At 35.5% G+C, this 24308-nt stretch overlaps 2 protein-coding genes across 7 annotated transcripts in view; one reads left to right on the top strand and one right to left on the bottom strand.

Annotated features, from left to right (window-relative positions):
- SETDB2 (SET domain bifurcated histone lysine methyltransferase 2) overlaps positions 1-17727 on the bottom strand; it is a 47508-nt gene extending 29781 nt beyond the window's left edge. The window contains exons 1-4 of one of the 2 annotated variants that reach the window (XM_016205456.2): positions 17337-17727; positions 10952-11313; positions 3840-3965; positions 2807-2872 (exon numbers count right to left, since the gene is read on the bottom strand). In XM_016205456.2, coding sequence (XP_016060942.2) covers positions 2807-2872; positions 3840-3965; positions 10952-10967 — 208 coding nt within the window. In that variant the 5' untranslated portion in view covers positions 10968-11313; positions 17337-17727. The remainder of the gene's footprint in view (positions 1-2806; positions 2873-3839; positions 3966-10951; positions 11314-17336) is intronic. The other variant, XM_016205457.2, reaches the window with a different exon arrangement.
- A 329-nt stretch (positions 17728-18056) lies between these two features.
- Positions 18057-24308, top strand: part of CAB39L (calcium binding protein 39 like) — a 144183-nt gene continuing 137931 nt past the window's right edge. For 2 of the 5 annotated variants that reach the window (XM_016205451.2, XM_016205453.2), the window contains exon 1: positions 18250-18368. The gene's annotated coding sequence lies outside the window, so the exon portion shown is untranslated. Of the gene's footprint in view, positions 18114-18248; positions 18369-24308 lie in introns of those variants that run through there. The other 3 variants (XM_016205452.2, XM_016205454.2, XM_016205455.2) reach the window with 3 other exon arrangements.

Genomic DNA, 24308 nt, shown 5'->3' with positions numbered 1-24308 from the left:
TACGGAGCCCTTAAATCTGTAACCATAATAAGGTATCAAGATTGAGCCAAAAAGTTGTATGTCCATATTTTCAAAAACACTAAGAAAATAAGATAGGATGAAATAAAACTTAGGATAAAAGAGATTACTAATGCAGAAACTCTAATCTGGCCTGAACTTTATCTGAATTTTAATCAACCTTTAAGGTGAACATCAAATAGTCCCACTTCCGCTTGTATTGTATAGAAAAAAAAAATAAATTCTTAAAGGTTCTATAAAAGGTCACAAAATAGAAAGTTTATGTACCTTTTTTCTCATTGTTTTACTATTATTTTATGGGAGGAACGAGGTAGAATATTTGGATACCTCTTTTTGTCTTTAGCCTTTTCATATTTTGCTTCGTTTCTTCTATGTCTTTCTGCATGTAATTTCTTTTGTCTCTTTCTACTCATCTATTCTTACTCTCTAACATGACTACAATATAGACATAAGCTATCTAATGAAAAAAATTAGTTTTACCATTCTTATTGTGAAAAATGGTATGTGGAATATTCTATATATTTGGTTTAAAGACTTTTTTTTTTAATGTGCTTTTTCCTATACAATGATAAACCTTAAGGAAATAATGATTTCTCATCCTGCCTTGGACTATTAGCTTGCCTTGGACCTTTAGTGCAGAGCAGTCTAATTAAAAAGAAAAAAAAGTTTAAGTAAATAAAAGGTTAGGTTATAATCCAAGGCTACTCCTTGGCTCATTGAAAAACAAAGATCCCTCTTTAATTATCTAGGTAAAGAAAGAAGTTTTAAAATCTGATAGTTGAAGTGAGCTATAATAACTGATTAAAAATAAATAAATTACACAAATTAAGAATTTCTGATTTTCCCAGCTAATTTCTTTGCATGAGTCATGTAAATCCATATTAACAAATATGAATAAACAAATGTATATAAGCATAGTTAGAAATAAGATTTACTGAAAAACATGGAGATTTAAAATTAATCATTAATTAAGGGGGGAAAGGGGAAATAATAATTTATCTCAAGAAAACAGTATCCAATCCTTTGTATGGGGACACAGCAAATATTTACAGTTTGTTACATGCAAGCAAGGAAAATGAAGGTAATTAGTGATTTGTGGAGTAAAGGCTAGATCTGTGACGGCTTGTTTTGACCTCAACACCAAATCCTTTTGTTTCTCCCGTCTCAGTATTTTTTTAAAATACTAACATGAAATTTTATTACTAGAAAGTTGTTAATCCTTGTATCTGCCAAAACTGTCAATTACATAACTCTCCAATTACTCACTTATAAACACTGTTCTACCACTGGCAAACACATATTTTTATTTTAATAAGTTCATTACATTTCAGATGAACTACTAAAAATATGAAATTATAATCTTCAGCATCTCTACTAACAAAATTGTTACTTTAAAACAACCAAAACGAAAACCCAATTTACTGTTTTTAGTTGCCTCCCACACACACCTGACCAGAGATCGAACCCACAATCTAGGTATGTGCCCTGACCAGGAATCGAACCTGTAACTTTTTGGTGTATGGGACGATGCTCCAACCAACTGAGCCACCCAGCTGGGGTCCCACTCACTTTCTTTTAGTGGGAAATAGACTGTCTCAGAAATAAAAAAGGAAACTGTTTAGATTTAGTTCCTCTAACTACCTCCTGCATTTAAAATTGAAGGAAAGTGGTACAATTCCACATCTAGTAATGTACAGATAGTTATGTGACTGTAAAAGATGAATATTTGGTTCAAATACAATGCTAGTAAAATATATAATAGAAATAAAAAAAGTATTTAATGTTAAAAAAAAAAAAAGCTTTTCTTCAAAACTAATGTAATCCCTTAAGGGTATGCTGATTCCAAGTGCAACTGAAGGATACTGTGAAAGGCTCTTTTCTTATAGAATCTACTATTCTAAAAATATATTAGCTACTGAAATTAAGAATACTTTTGAACAACAACAGACTTTTTAAATATATACTGATGATGTTAGGTTATATTTTCAGATTTAAAACCTTAGGGCTCCAAATTATAGCAGTTAAAATTATTATTTAGTAGTAATTAAAATATAGTAAATGTACTTCCTCAACACTTTAGCAAATAAGTGACAGACTAAGATTTATAGGATAGTGATTCCAATAAAGTAACTTTCAATATTTCTTTTTCTAGTCCTGGTATATTATCCTCGATTAATTCCTTCTAAAATAAATTTGCTTATAGAGTTTCGAAGATTGACAATCTAATAACAATATAGAAATGAAAAACTTTCTTACCCGATTATCTATACCAGAATATTCCTTCCTAGTATTGTTCTTCACACAAAGATGGTTTATAATGGTTTGGAGTCTTAAAATTCTATTTGCTCTTCTTATACAGAAAGCATTTTTGAAGAGGAGATACATTTGTTCATTTCTTCCCTAGGAGGTTTTGTAGGGTGTGCATTTCCTATCTCTGGATGGGTGGGAACTGTCATTTAATAGAGAAACTGATTTATATAGTTTAGTTAGCCTGACATAATTAGGAGGGCCTGCTTCAGATCAAGAAAATACCAGAGAGCACTGGCCAGTTTTGCTCAGTGGTTACAGCATTGGCCTGCAGACCAAAGGGTCACAGGTTTGAGCCCTAGCCCTGGGGGGGGAGGCAGCCAATCAATGTTTCTCTCCTTCCTCCTCCTCCCTCCGTTCCACTCTCTCCAAAAAAAACCCAAAAACCAACAACAGGAAAAACCCTCAGGTGAGGATTAATTAAAAAAAAAAACAGAAAATACCAAAGAATACTCTAGATTGGGATTAGAAATGCACATACCCTTTATCAACGTTAAATTGTTACTTATAGTTGCTTCATTCACCAGAATCATTGCTTGGATGTATTCTGTTAAGGAAAGGAAAAAAGAATGAAAGCAATCAGCAGCAGCACCACCTTTATTCAAGATCCCAGCTACAGTGGTAAACAATTTATATACTTTATCTCATTTAATCTTCACAACTCCTCTGAGAGGTTCTTATGAGTATCTGCATTGAGATAAAGAAACTGAAGCTGAGAGCTTCAGCTATTTATTATAGGTCATTCAGCTAGAAGTGGTATTGGATTCAAACCTAGGTATATCGGACTCATGAAGGAATGGGAAGAAATATTAAAATGAAAAAACAGTACCAATTTTTTGGACAAGCACATAGGTTGAAAATTTGCTGGAAAATCGTATGTACTGATGGAATGAGGAGGTTTCCACATAAAAGTCTTATGTTCTACAACCAACCAGGGTTGAAGAAAAAGAAATAGAAAACAAAAACCTTGGATGACTGAATTGGCTGCCTATGTCGAATGCATGTTTTGCTTTCAGAAGACTAGTAACCCAAGTTCTGCTTAAAGCAGGCAAAATACAGTTATATGTACTTTTATATTTTTAAAAAACACTAGTTGTCATTGTATGATGGAGTAATGGGTAGTTATTGTTGTTTCTATATGTACCAAATGTTGTACAATAAGCAGACATTACTTTTGCAATATCCACCCCCACAAAAAAGGTAAAAATTAAAAAATAAAATGGTGAGGTGGTGGTGGTATAAAAGGCAGTCTGAGATAGAGATAAATTCAGTAGCTATTATTCAAAGTAAGCATCTTCCTCACTTTTACAAAATAGCAATGGTATGGTAAAAGCAAGTTTTTATAGAAGCAGAACATACACACACACTAAAAAGCAAATAGAACTGATGTTAGGTTCTTAGAAAACAAAGAAATAATTTGACTTTAAAAACAAACTACTGGAAATAGAATTATACTGTATGCCAGTGGGTAACATTAAGCATTAAATGTACTGGAAGTTTCTATTGCTTCATACCTTTATTTGTGGCAGACCCATCTTTGATCTTCTGCTTCAGTGACTGCAGCACATTTTGCACTTGCTCAAATATGATGTCTACTTTTCCATCATCTTCCAGCTCCATCCAGAAAGTTTTTGCATCACCTAAATATAAATCAGCGAGTAGCCTAAGACCTCAATAGAAATAGACTGTAACCCTGACTAGGTAGCTCAGTTGGTTAGAGCGTCATCCTGATATGCAAAGGTTGCAGGTTCAATCTCCACTCAGGGCACACGCAAGTATCAATCAATGAATGCATAAATAGGTGGAACAACAAATCAATGTTTTGCTCTCTCCTTCTCTCTCTCAAATCAATAATTTTTTTTTAATTTGAAAAAAAACAGACTGTAATTTCCCCATGGAACATGTTACAGTCTGTTTGGTTTCTAAATAAAATCGAGTTTTAATTGATCTTTCACTTTCTTTGAGGAAGATGATTTTGGTCATTGTTTCTTAACAAAAATGTAGAAACAAGGAATATGACTTAAGTATGTCACTTATTTCTTGCTAATTTAAAAAATATGTTGAAAATTTTAGTGACACTATTTCTTGACTAGAAAACAAAAGGAGTGACTTCATTCTAGGGTGGTGGTGGACATTCACAGACACACATTCATTTAAAAACTTTTAGGAATATAACTTCCACTGAGTATGGACATGGGTGGTTTCAGAATGAAACATCTCAACAATTGCTGAACTAAATGTCCCAATGCTTTTTAAAATGCCTTCTATTAATTTTCCATAATTACATGAAACGAAATGTTTAAAAGTTTTTATTGATAAAGCTATACAGATGATCCAAAATTTCATATGCCCAGCAAGCTAACACCTTAAAAACTTCCTAGAGAAATAATCCTTTCAAAGTTAAAAACAAAAATATGAGAAAGGCAATTAAAATAAATTGGGGAAAAAGCCAAATCTCACTTAAACCAGGCTTAAAAGTAACAAAAATATTTAAAATATTAAACACAATTTATTTATACAGTGTTAAAATTAAATAATAAGGACTTAGGCAAAGGAGGAACATAATAATTGTACTTTAGAAAGGTCACTTGAGAAGCCATTAGGATTAATGAGAGCCCAGTAAGTTTACAAAAAAACCCACATTTTTCTTAATAAAAATTAAACCTAGAACCTTAAGATTGGCAAAGGAGTGAAAATCTTCATAAGAAGCTTAGGCTTCAGAGTCCTAACTCTTACTGGCAGTCACTTTACCCAAAAAAAGATCTATGGCTAATTAGGGCTGCTGCCACCACAGCAGCCTCAGGAGGGGTGTTGTTTCCCTGTTAATATTCTGGGCCAACGTGTACTACACAAAATCGCCTACCCTTAATTCCCACTGGCACAACTCAGACAATGTTTCAACATTTAAAACAATGTTAGGAGAAAAGGGATGAGAAATAATGCTGTAGAGGAAGGAAGGAACCATGATATGGAAGGCCTTGTGTACAATGCTAAGCAACTTCATTTTTATACAGAAGGCTACAGGGAGCCACTCAAGACGTTTAAACATCTTGTGATATGATTAGATATGTTTCTTATATCACTCATGTGGCAGAGAAAAGAAAGGAGAGTTAAGAATGATTTCTAAGTTTCTGACTCAGGCAACATATACTAAATGGTATTCATTGATAGGGAATAAAAGTAGAGGCACATAGGAGAAATTCAAGTAGGGAGAGTAAACGGATACACAGGCTCCAGAGTAAGATCTGATCCAGGTATACAAACTTTGGAGTCCATAACACACAAGTGCCTGCTGAAGCCACAAAGTAGGTATGATTAAGGAGAGTGTGTAGAGAATGAGAAGAGTGTCTTCTATAGAACATCAACATATGAGGGACGAGTACAAGACAAAAGAATCATGGAAACTGAAGAGCAAACAGGTGGAAGTAGAATCTCAGAAATCAATGGAAGAATAGGAGTGATTAACAGTCTACGCTTTGGAATTCATATGTATGTGGGTTTGAATCCCAGCATTTCGACTTAATTAGCTGTGTGACTGTATCTGTAAAATGAGAATAATAGCATCTATCTCAGAGTTGATGTACAGATAAGCACAAGAGAGCAAAAACTTACCATATATAATTTAATAGGGAATACAATCTTAGACAAAAAGAATTAATCTTTAAGTGTGGAATATGGGAGATCATTCAGCTAAGTGGAGAAAATACTTTCTGAAGCAGGGCTTTCTCAGAATCCTTAAATCATTAAATTTTTTACTGACAGATAACCAACAAAAATCACTGCTTTTAGGCAAAACTATTTGTAAAAGCAGTTGTAAAAGCAGTGATTACTGTTACCATGTTTCTTTTTGTGAATACTTAGTACTAGGGATTTATCTTTATTTGAGGTGGACATCTAGACAGGAAGAATTTTGAAAAGTATTTACAAATAGCCTTTTGTAGCATAATAATCTTCTGGACCACATATAACTCCTGGCTTGAGAAAATAAGCAGCAATGCTGAAAGACAGCAATCAGGAATTAAATGAATTTTTGTTTTTCAGTGACTATCATTTAAAACTGTTAGAAATGTCAATACACGATACCAAATTATTATGACAGGAAGCACTTACAACGAATTATTTAAAAAGTGAACAGGGTAAATGCTTAGTCTTGGAATAGATTAATAAAGAGGACACTGGCAATATAATTTAAGAAAATAAAGCCAATCAGAAAATACTGAGAACTATCTGCTTGCAGAATGAATGAGTAGTATTGTTGTTTATATTGAGTCAGGGCAATAAGTAGCCTTGTCCATATAATTTTTTATTTTGCCAGGATATCTTCAGGCTAGATTATTCAGACAAAGGAAAATTCATATGTAAATTTTTAATGACTGAAAATTCCCCAAATTTGGCAAAATACATAAGCATACAGATTCAAGGACCTCAGAAAACTCCATACAAGATGAACCCAAAGAAATCCATGACAACACACGTAATAATCCAACTTCTGAAAACCAAAGGAAACTCTTAAATGCAGCCATAGAATACTGACACCTTACCTATAGGAGGAAAACAATTCAAATGAAAAAATATTTGTCAGCCAAAGCACATAGCTGACCAGGACATTTCGGGCTTATGGAATTGTATTTGCCAAAAAAGAGGAAAATGGGAGGGAAGGGCACATTTGTAGGATGGGAAGTGGTTCATTATAAAGATATGTGGTACTGTGGGAGAGCAGCAGATCTAGTGAATGAACACCACTATCTCTACAGACATTCAATGAAAACAAGTTTATTTGCCCAATGTATATGCTGACTTATGTCCTTTCCTCCCAAATACAAATTGTATCACTGTGATTTCATAATAAAATATTGAGAAGCAGGGCACATTTTCCCCCCTCATTCTTATTCCTCATGCCTCTGACTTTTATTATCCTTCTGTGTGCTCAAGATTATAATAGAAGAGGACAGAATAGGCCAGGTAGAAATTGAGAAGTAGATTTTAAATATTAAATAATGAGTGAAGTCACCATTAAAAACAAATACAGCAACTACCAGAAAGCATTGATCTTGTGGGATAAAAAATATCTAGTGATCATCAGGGATGAAAGTATACAAGATGCAGGATCATGGGCTTTGTTAGAGGCTCCTGTGGTAATTCCCCAGATGGTGAGTATGCAACCATCAGAAAATCAATACTAATCCTAATTATTTCTTCTAGTTCCAGATTACGTAGAAATGATTGGAGGACTGACCTACATCTGTAGGAAAAGAATGAGGCTATTGTTTGTCAGTATGGGTCAAATATTTCATTAGTTCATTCACCCATTTATTTATTATATATTTACTAAGCACTCATTATATGTCAGACATTTTCCTAAACACAGGAGCTTTTCAAAGCTTAAAAGCAATGAAAAAAAATTGTCCACATAAGAGTTCCAGAATTTTTGCACATAAAAAACCCCACCAGAAACACAATTAAAATATTCTAGAAACTAGGGAAAATGTTTGCCAAAAATAGAAAAAACAAATGGTTAATATTCTTAAAATACAAAGAGCTCATATAATTTTGCAATTGAAAAACTGGTATAAAACAAAAATAAAGCCCTAACCACTGTGGCTTGATTGGCTGGAGCATCGTCCTGTGCACCAGGGGGTCACAGGTTTGACTCCCGGTCAGGGCACATACCCAGGTTGTGGGCTCGATCCCCAGTCAGGGTGCATGCAAGAGGCAGCTGACTGATGTTTCTCTCTTACACGTTTCTCTCCCTTCCTCTCCTTTCCTCTCTAAAAGAAAAAAAACTAAAATAGATAATTCAGAGGAGAAATATAAATGGTTAATAAATATATGAAGTGATGTTTATTGTCAGCATTAATCAAAGAAATACACATTTAAACAACATTATCATGACAGATTGAATGCAGAAGTAGATATGAGACTCTCTCTTCTAGTAAGCCACTATTAAAAATTTATAAAAGAGTAAAACAATGTTTCCTCACTAATTTTTGTTTTCAAAAATAATTATTTCTTACAAAAATGTAATTCATGTTAACATGTTGGATTAATTATATTTTTAAAAATTAGCCAATTAACTTTTTTTTAATCCTCACCCAAAGATATGTTTTTTAAAATGTGTTCACCCTTGACAACAGTGTACATATATTTTACTTCCTTAATAGTGAAAAAACATCGATGTGAGAGAGAAACAGATTGGTTGTCACCCGTACATGCCCTGACCGGGGTAGAACCCAAAACTTAGGTATGTGCCCTGCCTAGGAATCAAACCCATAACCTTTTTGGTGTAGGGGTTGACATTCCAACCAACTGAGCCACCTGGGTGGGGCTCAATTAACATTTTGAAACTGCTCAGTTTCAATTTCTAATACAGTAAATTTGAACATGTGTTACCCACAAATCAAAAGCTATTTGGGATTTTTAAATACTTTTAAGAATATACAGTAGTCCTGAGAGCAAAGTAAGTTTAAGAACCACTGGTCTAGATAATGGTCCAGTGAAATCAGTACTATATGACCTCTATAACAATCCATATATTATTAAGTACATTAAACAGCATTAAAACTATTCTCTATTGTACTGTAATGGTAGATACATGACCTTATACATTTGTCAAAGCCCAAAGAACTTTAAAGCACAATGAGTAAACCTTAATGTATGTAAATTTTAAAATATCATTTAAGAGGTCAGGGATCCCTGGAAGGAATGAACGCAGACTATGACAAGAGAATCTAACTGTATTAAAGTCACTGAAAAGCTGGGTAAGAAAGGTATTGACCTAAATAACTGGAAATAAGTGAAGTCTATAAACTAAAAGTAACAGGAACTACTCACAAGCATTGCAGTTTCCCAACTGGGAATAAAGTACATTTCTGATACTGCTATACATATATAGGCATACCTCGTTTTATTGTGCTATGCTTTACTGTACATCACAGATGTTGCATTTTATACAAATTGAAGACAAGACCCTTCACTAGCAAAAAGATTACAACTTGCTTTGATAATTATATGTGGTGGTCTGAAACCCAACTCTCAGTATCTCCAAGGTACACCTGTATATTGGAATTGAGCAATTAAGTAAATGAATAACAGATAGTTGGAGCGATGTTTCTCACTGTTAGAGTATAAGTTTACAGATAAGCAAGGGGTAGGCTAGAATGATCCTTGTGGTAATGGATCAGAGCTGGAGACATCAATATAAACTCATGTTTAGCTTAATACAGACACACATGGTTAGATATAGAAATACATACAGACATGTGTATATACAGGTTAGTATACACATATATTTCCATGCTCTGTCAGCTGAGAGGGCCTAAAGCAATGGAACCCCAGTAACAAGGAACATACCTATTGCCCATATCTTGGTTTCTAATACCATTTTCCAATGAAAGGAGCCAAGTTTCATTCAAAAAATGGCTGATTCTAGGACTGGGGCAGGAAATATACCTATATTTCCTATATAGATATATTTCTATGAGCCTATAGAATCTTTTGATACCAGAAAATAAGGAAGTACTAAAAAACAAAAACAAAGTGAAACAAAACCCACCTAAATTGATGGGGGTACATTAAGGGGACACAGAGCCAACTGAAAGAGCTCCCAATGGCCAATCCTGGGACAATTTGAGTAACAAAACAGATTATAACCCAAAGTATAAAGTAAGTATCCATTATTACATACTGATACAAATGATTGACTAAATACAAAGGTGGGGGAAAGGAGACAAATTTCCCTTGTAGAATAATTCCAAATAATTAATGTATATATTCTGCTCTGAAAGAAGAGGAGCATAAATCTCCACGGCTTAAGTGTGGGCTGCACACAGTAATTTCCTGTCAAAAAGTACAGCAGGGAAAGGGAGATTTTTAAAAAACCTCATTTACAGTAGAGAAATCAGATAACACTGTCAGCCAGGTGATCAAGTTCAGTTATCAACAAGTGAGAAATCATGTTGATAAATATACCCCTGATATGATGTGGTAAAATGGGACTTTACCTTCCACAACCTTATAATCCTAATCATGAGAAAAAAAATCAATCAGTAATTTCAATAAAGGGGTATCCTAAAAAATATTTGGATACAAAATCCTACAAAATCAAAAACAAAGAAAGTCTGAGAAAATGTCACATCCAAGGGGACCCTAAGGAGACATGGCAAGTTAATGTAATGTGGTATCCTGGATGGGATCCTGGAATAGAAAAAGACATGAGGTGAAAACTAAGGCAACAGGAATAAACCATGGACTTTAGTTCATAATAATGTGTCAATTCTGGTTCTTTAATTGTAACAAATGTACCAGCCAAATGTAAAATGTTAATCAGAGGCAAAACTGGGTGCAGGGAATATGAGAACTCTCTGTATCATCCTCTCGATTTTTCTGTATATCTGTTTTATACAAAATAAATATTTTTTAAAAGTACCTTGAAGTACTGACTTAGTGTTATGGGCACAAATTCATTGTAAAGACAATTGAAATTGTTGGCTACATCAGAATAATCTCTTGATTCCTTTGAATTCAGAAAAGGCATTTACAGTGAAACACCTTGAAAATTCCACAATTCAGCTCCATTAAGTAGTCTACATACTTTTAAACAAAGTTTAACAATGGTTTTTCAACCTACCATTTTTTTCTCCCATCTTTTGGCGTTGTTTATAAACACAAAACTCTTCAAAGTTAACTTTATCGAGGGACTGAATCACTTTGATTGGAGAATATAACTGGAATCCAACTGTGGTCTTTATGAAATTTGCAGTCCTCAGAGAAAATAATTATTATGCCACTCTAAACCCAGTATTCTCAGATACTTGAATGTTCAAATAGAAACTGTGGTTGAAGAAACTTTCAGAAATGACTAGTCCAACATAATGACAAGTCCATGAATCTTCATCAATTAAATATTTATAGTTGTATCAGATCACTGACAATATCTTTATAAAAATAAAAACCAACTCCATCCTTTGGTCCATAAATGCATAAAACATTCTGTAACAATAAAAAATGGTGCATATTTGTAAAGAATAAAATATATAAGAGATTGTTATATAACAATAGCTCTATCTTTTAAAACACCATGAACTATTATGAAAAAAGTACATATCAACTGGAAAAGTGTATAAAATATCAAAATTAGGAAAATTAAAGAGACATTAAGAATTATCCATACTTAATATATTTTTAATTAACATAAACTATCCCCACTTTATAAATACTTTGTAAAAACTTTTAAAATAAGTATAACAATCCATAGGATTACAGTCAGAATAAGACTTACTCACTTAGAAGAGTCCCTGGCACATACAAAGGACAAAATAAATGCTAGCAACAATGATTACTCTTTCAGTAAATATACTCTTAAAACAAAATTTGGATTTTAGTAATATATAATTTTTTATAATCTTTCATTGAAAACATATTATGTACTTCCCCTGGTCATTAATATTTTTCTATAATATGACTTTTAAGTGACTATATAATGTACTCTGGTCAATAATACATATATTAAAATACACTAAAGAATTTTAATATTTAAAATTCAATAAATTAATTAGTACTATAAATAAAGCTCTATGTTGAACATTTAGATTGTTTCGATTTTTCAGTAATAATTAATGCTGGAATATGCCTTATGCATATCTATGTTTATTTCCTTAAGATATACACCTAGAGGTGGAACTAACAGGTCAAAAAGAGATCAACAATTTTCAGTCTCAAGATATTAGTCAACGTATGATAAATTCTTCTCCCACTCCCAAACCCACAGAAATGTTAGAATATTTAAAAAATTTAAAAGTATATATTCATGATGAAAACAAAAAGGGAATTCTCAACGGACCAAGTCTGTGAGACCTCTCTGGGGAAAGGAAACAGAAGAGAAGCTATAGAGATCATGCCAACCATCATCATAACATAGCAAATTGAAGAGCAAAACCTCTCAGAGGAGACCAGTGCACAACCGAGAGTCATCAAGCATCTGAGGAAAGCTACACCATGAAAGAGACTTAACAAGCCCACAAACAGATGAGCTTCAATTCAAGAGGAAAATTAATAGAGCATCCTGAAAATAATTTTAAAATAAATGTTACTGTATTTAATATCCTCAAAGAGCAAAAGAAGGAAACCTCATCTATGAAATAACATAAAAATAACCAATTAGATAACCTGAATATAAAGAGTTGCTGAATAAACTCAACAGATCACTGAATAATAGCACAGACTCAGGTGAAGAGCCATTTAGCAAGCTGGAAGACTGAGTTGAGCAATTCACTCAAAACAAAGAGCAAAGAAAGAACAAGAGGAGGATTAAAATAAGGAGAATGAAGAAGCAATAAAGACCAAGAATTTCTCAGAACTGGAAACACATAAGCCCACTAAGGGTCCACTGAGTACCAAGCAGGATAAAATTCTTAATACACACCACTAAACAAACTTTGGATAAACTTCAAAATATCAAGAATAAAAACAAAGTCTTAGAAGCTTCCAGAAAAATCTAGATTATCTGAAAGAATGTGTATCAGACTGGTAATCAGACTTCTCATCAGAGATGACAGATGTTAAAGGAAAATAAGTCTGAACCCAGAATACTAATTCAGCCAAGCTATCTTTCAATACTGAGATTAAAAAATAGAAAGTTTTACAAACTCAAAGAGCCACTCAGAGACTCTCTAAAAGAAATAAGTACTTCGTGAATAAAAACTAACCCAGAAGGTACAAGAGCAATAGTGAGCAAATGAGTAAAATACATTAATGCTATATAAACACAGAATAGAAATGGACGCTAATAACGAATGAAACAAAAATGCTAGAAGACAGAACCATGGGAAATTATATTCTCTTTTGGAGGGGCATTGAAAGGGGGTTATTGCAAGATCAGAGAAAGTAAAGTAGAAGCAAGATAAGTTCTTCATAGGTAGGATATTAATACTAATTAAGTTTAGACTTTGTTAGGAAAAAATTTACAAACTGTATTGATAATGTAAATCTATTAAAAAGAAAGTAGGTACAACAAAGAAAACTTGGGGCTAACCTCAATTTAAAAAGAGAAATGAGCCCAGCCAGGCATGGCTCACAGATTGAGAATCGACCTAGGATCCAGGAGATAGCAGGTGGATTCCCGGTCAGGGCACATGCTGAGGTTGGGGCTCGATCCCATCGGGAGCGTGCAGAAGGCAGCCGATCAATGACTCTCTCTCATCACTGACGTTTCAACTCTCTCTCTCTCTCCCTTCCTCTCTCTGAAATCAATAAAGATTTTTTTTTTTTTAAAGAGAAATGAAAAAATAAGACATGAAAGATGTGAAAAGAAACATGGTAAACAGATGATAAGAAAACGGCCAAATATGTTAATAATCACACAAAAAGTGAATGTGTTAACCTTACTATTAAAAGAGAGACTCTCAGAATGGATTCCAAGCACAATCTAGCTATGGTATTTTTAAATAAACAGACCCACTTAAATCACACAAAACATCACTAAAAGGCTGAATGGAGGAAATGTGAAAAAAGATGTTCCAGCAAATACAAAAAAATCCATATCGAACAGAACAGAATTTAATATGAACACAAATAAAAAAGGCAAAGAAATATTTTACACTGACAGAACAATTCATCATGCCTATCTAATTGAAATTACTGACTTAATACCAAGTAAGCTAAAGAAGTAATAATCCCAATTAAAGGAAAGTATAGCCTGGCCGGGCGTGGCTCAGTAGTTGAGCATTGACCTATGATACAGGAGATTGCGATTTGATTCCTGGTCAGGACACATGCCTGGGTTTTGGGCTCAATCCCCAGTAGGGGACATGCAGGAAGCAGCCGATCAATGACTCTTTATCATTGATGTTTCTATCTCACTCTCTCCCTCTCCCTTCCTCTCTCTGAAATCAATATATATATATTTTTAAAAAAAGAAATAAGTATAAAAGAGAAAATTGAAAAGAACAGCTGAGCCCTAGCTGGTTTGGCTTCATGGTTAGAGCGTCTGCCTGCAGACTGAAGGGCCTAAAGTTCAATTCCAGCCAAGGGCACGTACCTCGGGTGCAGGCATGCAGGAGGCAACCAATCAGTGTATCTCTCTCACATAGACGTTTCTCCCCTGTGCTCTCTCTGAAAAGCAATGGAAAAAATATCCTCGGGTGAGAATGAATAAATAAATAAATAAAATGTTTAAAATAAATGAAAGCAGTTGAAGATCTTACCAGAGCTGCATGCCACACATCCCCATCTCTCACTCCCAGCATACCATGTCCATAACATTTTATAAATGAATTTTATAAAACTTTCAAGGAACATATAATTTCTATAGTATACAAAAGTTCCAGAGCAAAAAAAATATGGGAAGCTATTGAACTTTTTTTTTTAGATTAGTATAAACTTGACATGTTAAAAAAAAGAAACTTAAGGCCAAAGGCACTTATGGGCATAGAAGCAAAACAGTAAGTAAAAGCATGCATCAGTAGACTAAAAGTATATCATTAATGTAGGGTTTATCCTAGGAATACCCAGAAAGTTCAACATTGGAAAGTTCTCAATGTAAATTTTTATATTAACAGATAAACAGGGGAAAACTATCATCTCCGATGCAGAAAAACAAAATTTAAAAATTCAATGAAAGTCAGCAACTATTGGAAGGAGGAGGGAAGAGGGCAAACTCTTAGCAAACTAGTAATAACAGAAAACTCTTCAACCTGGTAAACACTATCTACTAAAACCTTGCAGTAAATACTCAATGATGAAATGCTAGAAGCATTTTCATTAAAGTTGGGCACAGGATAAGAATACTTGCCACCACTGCTCTTATTCAATATTGTACTGAAAGTCTTACAGAAAGACAGTAAAATAAAGAGACCTAAAGATTGTAAAGAAGAGAAAAATCTGTAGAATAAACAAAAACAAAATAAAGTTAAAAGCCAAGCAAAGAGTTGGGAGAAAATGTAACATTTTAACAATAGTAACAAAAAAAGGACATAGCCATTAGACACTGAAGAAATTTTTAAAATTATACAGGATACACAGTATCCAGAACACATAAAGAACTCCTTCAATCATTAAGAAAAAGATGACTAAATAGAAAATGGGTACGGTATGAAAGAAATTATATAAATTTACATAAATTGTGGGTTAATAAACATAAATAGATACTGCAACCTTAGTAGTAATCAGAGAATGAAATCTTTAAAAAATGCGTATCATTTTATCCATCAGATGGGCAAAAAGTAAGATAATATCTCATGTTGGTCTAGACAAGCTATTTTCAACCTTTTCATCTCATGGTACACATAAACTAATTACTAAAATCCTACTAAACACCAAAAAATGTATTTTTTGCTGATCTGACCAAAAACATAGGTATAATTTTGCATTTTTTTACTTGACAATCTAAGGGAAAAGAGGTCAGTGCCTTGGACTAAAAGGTATTGCATGTTTTAAAAATTCTTGCAGCACATGGGCTGAAAATCAATAGTCTAGATTATAGGGAAACTGAATTCTAATAAACTACTTGTGAGATGTGTAAATTAGTAGAAATATTTTCAAGGCAAATTTGGCAAGACCTATTAAAATTAAAAGTGTTTACAACTTAAAACCAAGCAATTCCACTTCTAGGTATATATCTTGAGAAATACCACATGTACACAAGAAAACACAAGGGTTTCCCTGCAGCACTGCTTGTCAGGTGAGAAACTGGAAACAACTTAATGTCCATCAAAAGGAGTATGGCAAATAAAATGTACTATACACTACACGTCAAACAAAATAGAATTTAATATGGAAACCAATAAGAGGCAACGATAAATAATTTACATTAACAGAAGAATTCAGTCATACACTGGAACACTAAAAGAAATGAGCCATAAATAACATAATGAGCTATAAATAACATGTGCACACTGCAAAAGCATGGTCAAGTGAAGAGTTATAGAATTACATAGTATGATACTATTTCCCTTTTAAAAAATTACAAATGCCTTTATGCATCTATTGAGAATATGTGAGTATAAAAAAGGACTTGAAGGCTCTGCATTAATCTTTGTTGGGGGAGGGAGGGAATTCAGGGGCTGTAGATTGTTCTCTTTATTCATCTGTAAAGTTCTAATTTTGTAAAAGGAAATGTAAAAGTGTACTCAATTTAAAAAGTATATAATTTTCAAAAATGGATTGTCCATTTTAAAGCTTTCTGGAGCATATTACCAAACTGCTTTCCAGAAAGGTTCTAACAATTTATACATCCACCTACAAGCATACTCAGTACTAGATTCTTTTTTTAAAAAGCTCTCATCAGTATTGTTCATAACTTCTAAAAATCTAAAAATAACTGAACTTAGAAAAGTAAAACGTTTAGTGCAGAGAATCTGCAAAATATAGTAAAGCATAAAGAAGAAAATTTAAATCACTCGTAATTTCACCTTCTAGAGACAACCAGTGTTACTATTTTGTAATGTAACAGGGGCTTTAAAATTTGTTCATGTATTTCCTCTTCTCACTTTTTCATTTTGACAAAAAAGTAGTCAGTTTCAGTTCAAGTTATGGTTCCCTTTCGTTTTTAAAAATAGGGTCTTATGAAATCGTGACTATTTCCTGTTCCTTACGTTTTAATTACGGTAACAGTAATGTACATGTTTGAGTATAAATCACGTGTCAGTCACATTTCTAAATACTTCACTTGTTCTTATTCTGCATAACAAATAAAGTAGCATGCCGGTTTTTCTAGTGAAAGTGGTGGAAACAAAATAAAAGGAACCAAGCAGCACGGTTTCAGAGTCGTTTTTTATTCCATTCTACCGCCTCAATTACCTCTTTTCTTAGCCTGATTCACGAAAACATACAGAACTTATTGAAGGTTTCCACAAGCCGAAGAGCACGGTTAATTACGCACTGTCCCTTATTTTAATTATTCATTGGATAATTACTTACTGGGTTGTGGTTCACGAGTCAGGTGCTCCTAGGATCTGATCTTAACTCCGCGATATTGGACAAATGATTTTACTTACTTGGGGCTTGTGTAGTCTTACCTGTGAAATGGGTCAGTGGTTAAACGTTCGAGTTCTGCTTCTGGATTTTATACTGCAGTCCATTTCCTGCAGCCCCTTTTACAGCCTCGCGTTCCCAACTGCTTGGGAATCCCCTCACACTGAGGTTTACACCGCGAGACAGAGGCTGAAATGGGGCTGAGAACTCAGTGCGCCCGCAGTCCCTTCTCCAGCCCTGGACTGCACATGGGTGAAAGAAGGGAGGCTGCAAGGGCTCCCCGGCGCGCCCAGGTCCTGGGCCGGAGGACCAGTCAGGGGGGCACCCACGGCCGTGCCGCGGCTCCACTGGCTCCACTACGTTTTCCTTGCCGCTCGCCAGATCTGAAGGCTGCACGCCGCCCGCTCAGCAGGCGAGGCTGGGCTCACCAGCCCCTCGGGACCCTCTCCGACTCCAAGCCACCGAGATCCTACGGTCCCCCGGTGCCCCCTGGCCGGGAAGTACTTCACCGTTTACTAGATCTCGCCTCGGCAGGAGGAAGGACCGCCTAATCTGTAAGGTCCAGGCCTACCAAACGCAAACCCTAAATGGGAGGAGTCGGACACCTCCTGGCCCGGTGCCCATTGGTTGCACACCCCACTGCGTCCACGCCTCAGACCTCCGCGCACCCGCGGTCCGCCGCGCTGAGGCAACGGAGCGCGCCGCCGTCCGATTTGCTGACAGCGTTCTCGAGTTGTCTCGCGCGCTCTCGCTGGGCCAATGGGGATACCCGCAGTCGAAAGGCCGGCTTCGCTGCAGTGGTGGCGCAGCTGTTTCCTCCGGTAGGTGATTGGCTGCCATCTTGTGTGTGGCTGAGACTGGGCTTCTTGGCGATTGGAAGAGTATTTAGGGGCTCAAGGGGTCCAGGGGTCCTGAGGGAGCTGTGGAGGAGAGGAGGGGTCTGAGGGAACAGACCCGGCGCCTTCTCGCTTCCCTGAAAGGGAAAGGTCGTCTTGGCCTGATTGTCAGCTCCTGGTAGAGAGCGGTGAATGGTGGTGGTGGCTTCGGTTTGTTCCTTATTGTGAAGGCTTGGAGGGGTATGTGATGCATTAAAATCGATTCCTTGAATTCCTGGGAGGTATTCGAATAACCTTTGTCTCGGAAAGATTCTGACCGTCAACATTTACTCACAAAGGAGGTTGGCTGATGGACCATCTGGTTTAGAAAGGAACAAGGCTGGTAATTAATGAAAGGGCGGGGAGAGGGAGTGCCTCACCATTATGCTCACGTTCGAAAGGGAGGTTTTCATTTTCAGTTGTTGGCGAAGGAGCGGCTGGTGAAGTGTTTGCCCATTTCCACTTACGCTTTGACTAAGGCAATCATTTGGTAGCGGACGTCAGGTTCTGCGTTTGGGCAGTTCATTCGTGTGGAGCCAACATTCCTAAAGTGGCCTTTTTTTAAGGCTGGAAAGTGCTGGTCTCTGTAGGAACTGTGGAAGTGAGGGAAGAATTTTGTCAGATCTTAGTTTCCCCGGTTACGATCTATAGACGATTTGGAAATTTATGGGTCTGCCTTGACAAGCTTGCTTGCTTCGTCATGGGCCTGGAGAGGCTTTTCTGAGGGAAAGCATCCTAACTTCTGAGCTCTTTTGGGTTAGAAGGAAGGAGACAAGAAGTACCGCCTTTTCGTCCTCTTTTTTTTTTTTTTTTTTTTAATCAAAGTAGAAAGCACGCATTGTCTTTCATTTGAAGGGGGAATTTTATCAGATCCGCATAAAAGACTAGTACTTTCTGATTAACTTTAGCAGTTTTGACATGCATGAGAAGAAGCAAAGATATCTATCTTATTGTCTTGAGTTTAGTTTTCAATTATTCAAGGTTAACTGATGGCCCAACGGAGTCAACAGTAGTACCACCATGTATTTTGTTGCAGGAATAACAAGGAAAACAACAGTAAAATAATAGAATAATTGAATATTTTCTTTAAAAATTTTGCTTTTTAACTTATGAGTCTTATAAAACATAAATTGCAAGGGTTCCAGTATCAATTTATTTTTTTATTGTTTTACTTACTGATTTTAGAGAGAGAGAGATAAAGAGAGAGAGAGAAAAACATCAATTTGTTGTCCCACTTATTTATGCATTCATTCATTGATTTTTTTAAATTTAACTTGATTTTAGAGGGGGGGAAGGAAGATAAACATTACTTTGTTCCACTTATTTATGCATTTATTGGTTGATTCATTTTTTATTTTTTTTTAATTTATCTTTATTATTGAGAGTATTACAGATGTGCCCCTTTCCCCCGCCCATTGTTCCCCTCCACCCTGCATCTACCCCGCCCCAAGGCCTTCCCCATACTATTGTCTGTGTCTATGGGTTATATGTTTATGCATATAAGTTCTTTGATTAATCTCTCCCCACTCATTCCCCTACCTTCCCTCTAAGATTCATCAGCCTCCGGATTTATTTTGCTCATCAGTTTATTTTGTTCATTATATTCCACATATAAATGAGATCATGTGATACTTGTGTTTCTCTGACTGGCTTATTTTGCTTAGCATAATACTCTCCAGTTCCAGCCATGCTGTCCCAGAGGGTAAGAGATCCTTCTTTTTTACAGCTGCATAGTATTCTATGGTGTAAGTGTACCACAGCTTTTTTATCTACTTATGTATTGATTGGCACTTGAGCTGTTTCTAGATCTTAGCTATTGTAAATTGTGCTGCTATGAACGAACATAGGGGTGTATAAATTCTTTCTGATTGGTGTTTTGGGTTTCTTAGGATATATTCCTAAAAGTGGGAACACTGGGTCAAATGGCAATTCCATCTTTAATTTTTTTGAGGAAACTCAATGACAGTGTTACCTCCTCCTTTGCAATTTGGATGCCTTTAATGTTTACTTCTTGTCTGATCGCTGTGACTAGGATTTCCAGTACTGTGTTGAATAAGAGTGATGAAAGTGGACACCCCTGTCTTGTTCCTGTTCTTAGGGGAAATGGTTTTAGTTTTTGCCCATTGAGTATGATGTTGGCTGTAGGTTTGTCATATATGGCCTTTATTATGTTGAGGTATGATCCCTCTCTTTCCACTGTGCTGAGAGTTTTTATCCAGAATAGGTGTTGGATTTTGTTCAATGCTTTTTCTGCATCTGTTGATATGATCGTGTGATTTTTTTTTTTTTTTGTCTTTCCATTCGTTTATGTGATGTATCACATTTATTGATTTGCGAATATTGTACCAGCCTTGAATCCCTGGAATAAATCCCACTTGGTCATGATGTATGATCTTTTTAATATATTACTGGATACAATTTGCTAATATTTTGTTGAGGATTTTAGCGTCTATGTTCATCAGGGATATTGGCCTATAATTCTCATTCTTGTTTTGGAATTAGGATAATGCTGGACTCATAAAAAGAGCTTGAAAGTATTCCTTCCTCCTGGATTTTTTGAAATAGTTTGAGAAGGATAGGTGTTTGTTGTTCTTTGAATGCTTGGTACAACTCCCCTGTGAAGCCATCTGGGCCAGAGTGTTTGTTTTTTGGGAGTTTTTCTATTACTGCTTCAATTTCATGACCTATTATTGGCCCATTCAGGTTCTCTGATTGTTCCCGTCTAAACTTCGGAAGATTTTATTTTCCTAGGAATTTGTCCATTTGGTCCACATTGTCCAGCTTGCTGGCATATAGTTGTTTATAGTATTTTCTTACAATTCTTTGTATTTATGTGGTGTCAGTTGTTACTTCACCTCTTTCATTTCTGATTTTATTTATTTGGGTCCTCTCTCTTTGTTTCTTGATGAGTCTGGCTAACGGTTCATCAATCTTGTCTGTCTTTTCAAAGAACCAGCTCTTGGTTTTATTGATCTTTTGTATTTTTTTTATTATTCTCTATTTCATTTATTTCTACTCTTCTCTATATTATTTCCTTCTATTTACTCTGGGCTTTTCTTGTTCTCTTTCTAAGTCTTTAAGTTGTAGGGTTGTAGAGTGTATTAGAAGTTTTTCTTGTTTTTTTGAGGTAAGCCTGTAGTGCTATGAACTTCCCTCTCAGGACTGCTTTCACTGTGTCCCATAGATTTTGGGTTGTTGTGTGTTTGTTTGCATTTGATTCCAGGAAGTTTTTTATTTCTTCCTTGATATCTATTGCCATTTTAATTATTTATGACTATGTTTCTCTATTTCTACTTATTCAGCAGTCCCTTTAACATTTGGTGGTGATCACCTCCTTTAGACTCGTTTTGTCTGGGAAGCTCTTTATTTCACCATCTATCTTGAATGATAGCCTTGCTGGATAGAGAGGTCTTGGTTTCAGATCCTTCCTTTTCATTACCTTGAATACTTCATGCCATTCCCTTCTGGCCTGAAGAGTTTCTGAGGAGAAATCAGCTGAGAGCCTTATGGGAACTCCTTTGTAGGTAACAGATTGCTTTTCTCTTGCTGCCTTTAAGATTCTCTGTCTTGAATTTTTTGCATTTTTATTATAATGTGTCTAAACATGGGCCTCTTTGGGTTCTTACTTGGGACTCTCTGTGCCTCCTGAACTTGTGTGACATTTTCCTTCATCAGGTTAGGGAAGTTTTCTGCCATTATTTCTTCAAACAGGTTCTCTGTCCCTTGCTTACTTTCTTTCCCATCTGGTACTCCTATGTTACATTGCATGTTGTCCCACAGCTGTCCTCCTGTTTTTTCATTGTTTTTTCTTTTTGGATCCCTGATTGATTTTTTTCTGTCCTGTCTTCTAATTCACTGATCTGATCCTCAGCCTCCTCTAATATGCTGTTTATTCCTTCCAATGTATTCTTTATTTTTGCTATGTCATTCTTAATTTCCTTCATAATGTAACATACTACCCTCAGCCAAAGCAGAAATAACATTTCCAAGAGCAGAAAATGACTTGTTGATGTTCTTAGTTAGCTTCATCCAACACAGCGCTTTCAGGTCCAGTTTTACTAATCTTTTCACCACTAGCTAAATCAACCAGATGAAGTTTTCTCCTCATTTTTACTCTGTTTGTGTGTTTTTTTGTTTTACATTAATAAGAAATATATTGTGACTCCTAGAGCTCTGTTCATTCATATTTGTAACTGCTATATGTCATCTGGACTACATGCAGAACTCTCTGTGCATCCTTTTACATAGGGGGCTCGGTTTTTATATTCATGAACTGAAAAGTTGGTCTTTGAAACATCTAATAGGTCCCTTATTTTATCCAAATAAATTTTAAAATATGAAACCTTAATATGAAATTCTAAAATTTTCATCGATGGAATAAATATAATTAAAAATGTTTTGCAGTGTTCTTGGAATAATGCCCATGCCTTGTGGGTCATGAAGTTTTCCCTCCATTGTGTGTATCTTCCCAGAGGATGTCTGTCCATATGCAATTATTGTTCTGTTGTATCCCTCAAGTACATCTTTAACAATCTTCTTTGCACAATCATCATGCACTTGCTCTTGAGATGTGTTTGACTGGAATACTTGATCAAATGCATAAGACTTGGTCACAATCATGACTGTGTCTTCTCCCTGAATCTTGGTGATATACTTATTACCGCTGTTCACTTCAGCCTCGTTGAGAGATCTGAAGTGACACATCACTTTGATGTTGCACTGTGCCAGGTTTGCCAGTTTCCTCACTGTGGGGCCAGAGGCTGGGAGCCATGCCCCGCTGATGAGACTTGGAGGAAGCAGGCCCTAGCTGCTGGGGGTTTAGGGTCAGGAAGGCTGAGGGAATCAGGCCCCGGAGTTGCGATTTCCCATGAGGGGACGGCGGGATGACGGGGACTGGAACGTCTTGCAGCCACTGCCCTGAGGCTTGCTTCTGATCCATCATGGCAGCTATGGCAGTAGGGGTACCATGTGGAGCATCTGCGGAGCAGCTCCTTGGCTTCCGCCTCACCAGCCTGGGCAGACTGCATGGTCTGGGGTGATTCTGGAGGCCAGGAAGGTGGTTCCCTCCTTCCTTGGAAAGAGCAGGCAGGACCCACAATCTCCCCACCTGGCTATCTGATTTTCTGGCCTCATTAGTTGATTCTTGTATATACCCTGACTGTAGATCAAACTCTCAACCTTGGGATATTGGGCAATGCTCTAACCAACTGAGCTACCCTGTAACCAACTGAGCTACCTGGCCAAGGCCTCAAGTATCAGTAATTTAGTGTTGAATTGATGACTATTAGAGATTGGTGGCTAAGAAATACAAGTTTTCTAGAAAAGTTGACTTTCAGTTTGTTTGAACTATATTTGTTGTTTCCAGTTTGTACATACAAATAATATTAAGGGTAGTGAAGGTCACACCCTTTTTGTGAGGTCTGTTTATGAACTATAGAGAAATTTAGATAATAAAGATGAGCCCTAAGTGATAATGCTCTATTTGCCATTTTTTTCTTAAAAGCACACATGAATACCAAAATTATCAGTGTTTAGATTTCTTTTGCTAAAGAAAATTTATTGCTTTTCTAGTTTCTTTTTAACACAACTTAAAGTCAAAATGCTTCAATTTTAAATTTACTATATTTCATATGTATGTCCTATAATTATCAACACATAAGTAATTTAAAAATAATTAGATAAGTCCCTTCAAATTTGTCTTTCAGAAATACACTGCTCTAGACTAATAACATAATCTGAAGATTCTAAGAAATTTTTAAAATGCCACTTTTGCATGAACAATATTAAGTGACTTTAACATGGTTTAATTTAGATTGATATATTAGAGATTACTTTTCTTTGCAATCTCATAATATATACAAATTTAGATTCTTTTCCCATTATTAAGTGATGCATGCTGTATAATTATAAAAAATTTTGACAACACCTTTTAAAGGAATGTGATGTATTGTGACAGAATGTAGATTAAAATTTATCTAAATCAGCATAACAATAAATAAAAACTGCTCTCAGAACCTATTTGGAATTCTTACCTTTGGTACTTTAAAAATCTGAATGATTTCATGAGCTAAGTTTTTAGAGTATTTTTTATTAAAAACCACATTTAAAATGTGATAGGTGTCTCTCCTCAGTAACTGAAAA

This window comes from Miniopterus natalensis, chromosome 2 (assembly GCF_054644295.1).
Source record: "Miniopterus natalensis isolate mMinNat1 chromosome 2, mMinNat1.hap1, whole genome shotgun sequence".
NCBI lineage: Eukaryota > Metazoa > Chordata > Mammalia > Chiroptera > Miniopteridae > Miniopterus > Miniopterus natalensis.
Note: the sequence above shows the minus strand (reverse complement) of the source record. Positions and strands in the feature narration are given on the sequence as shown.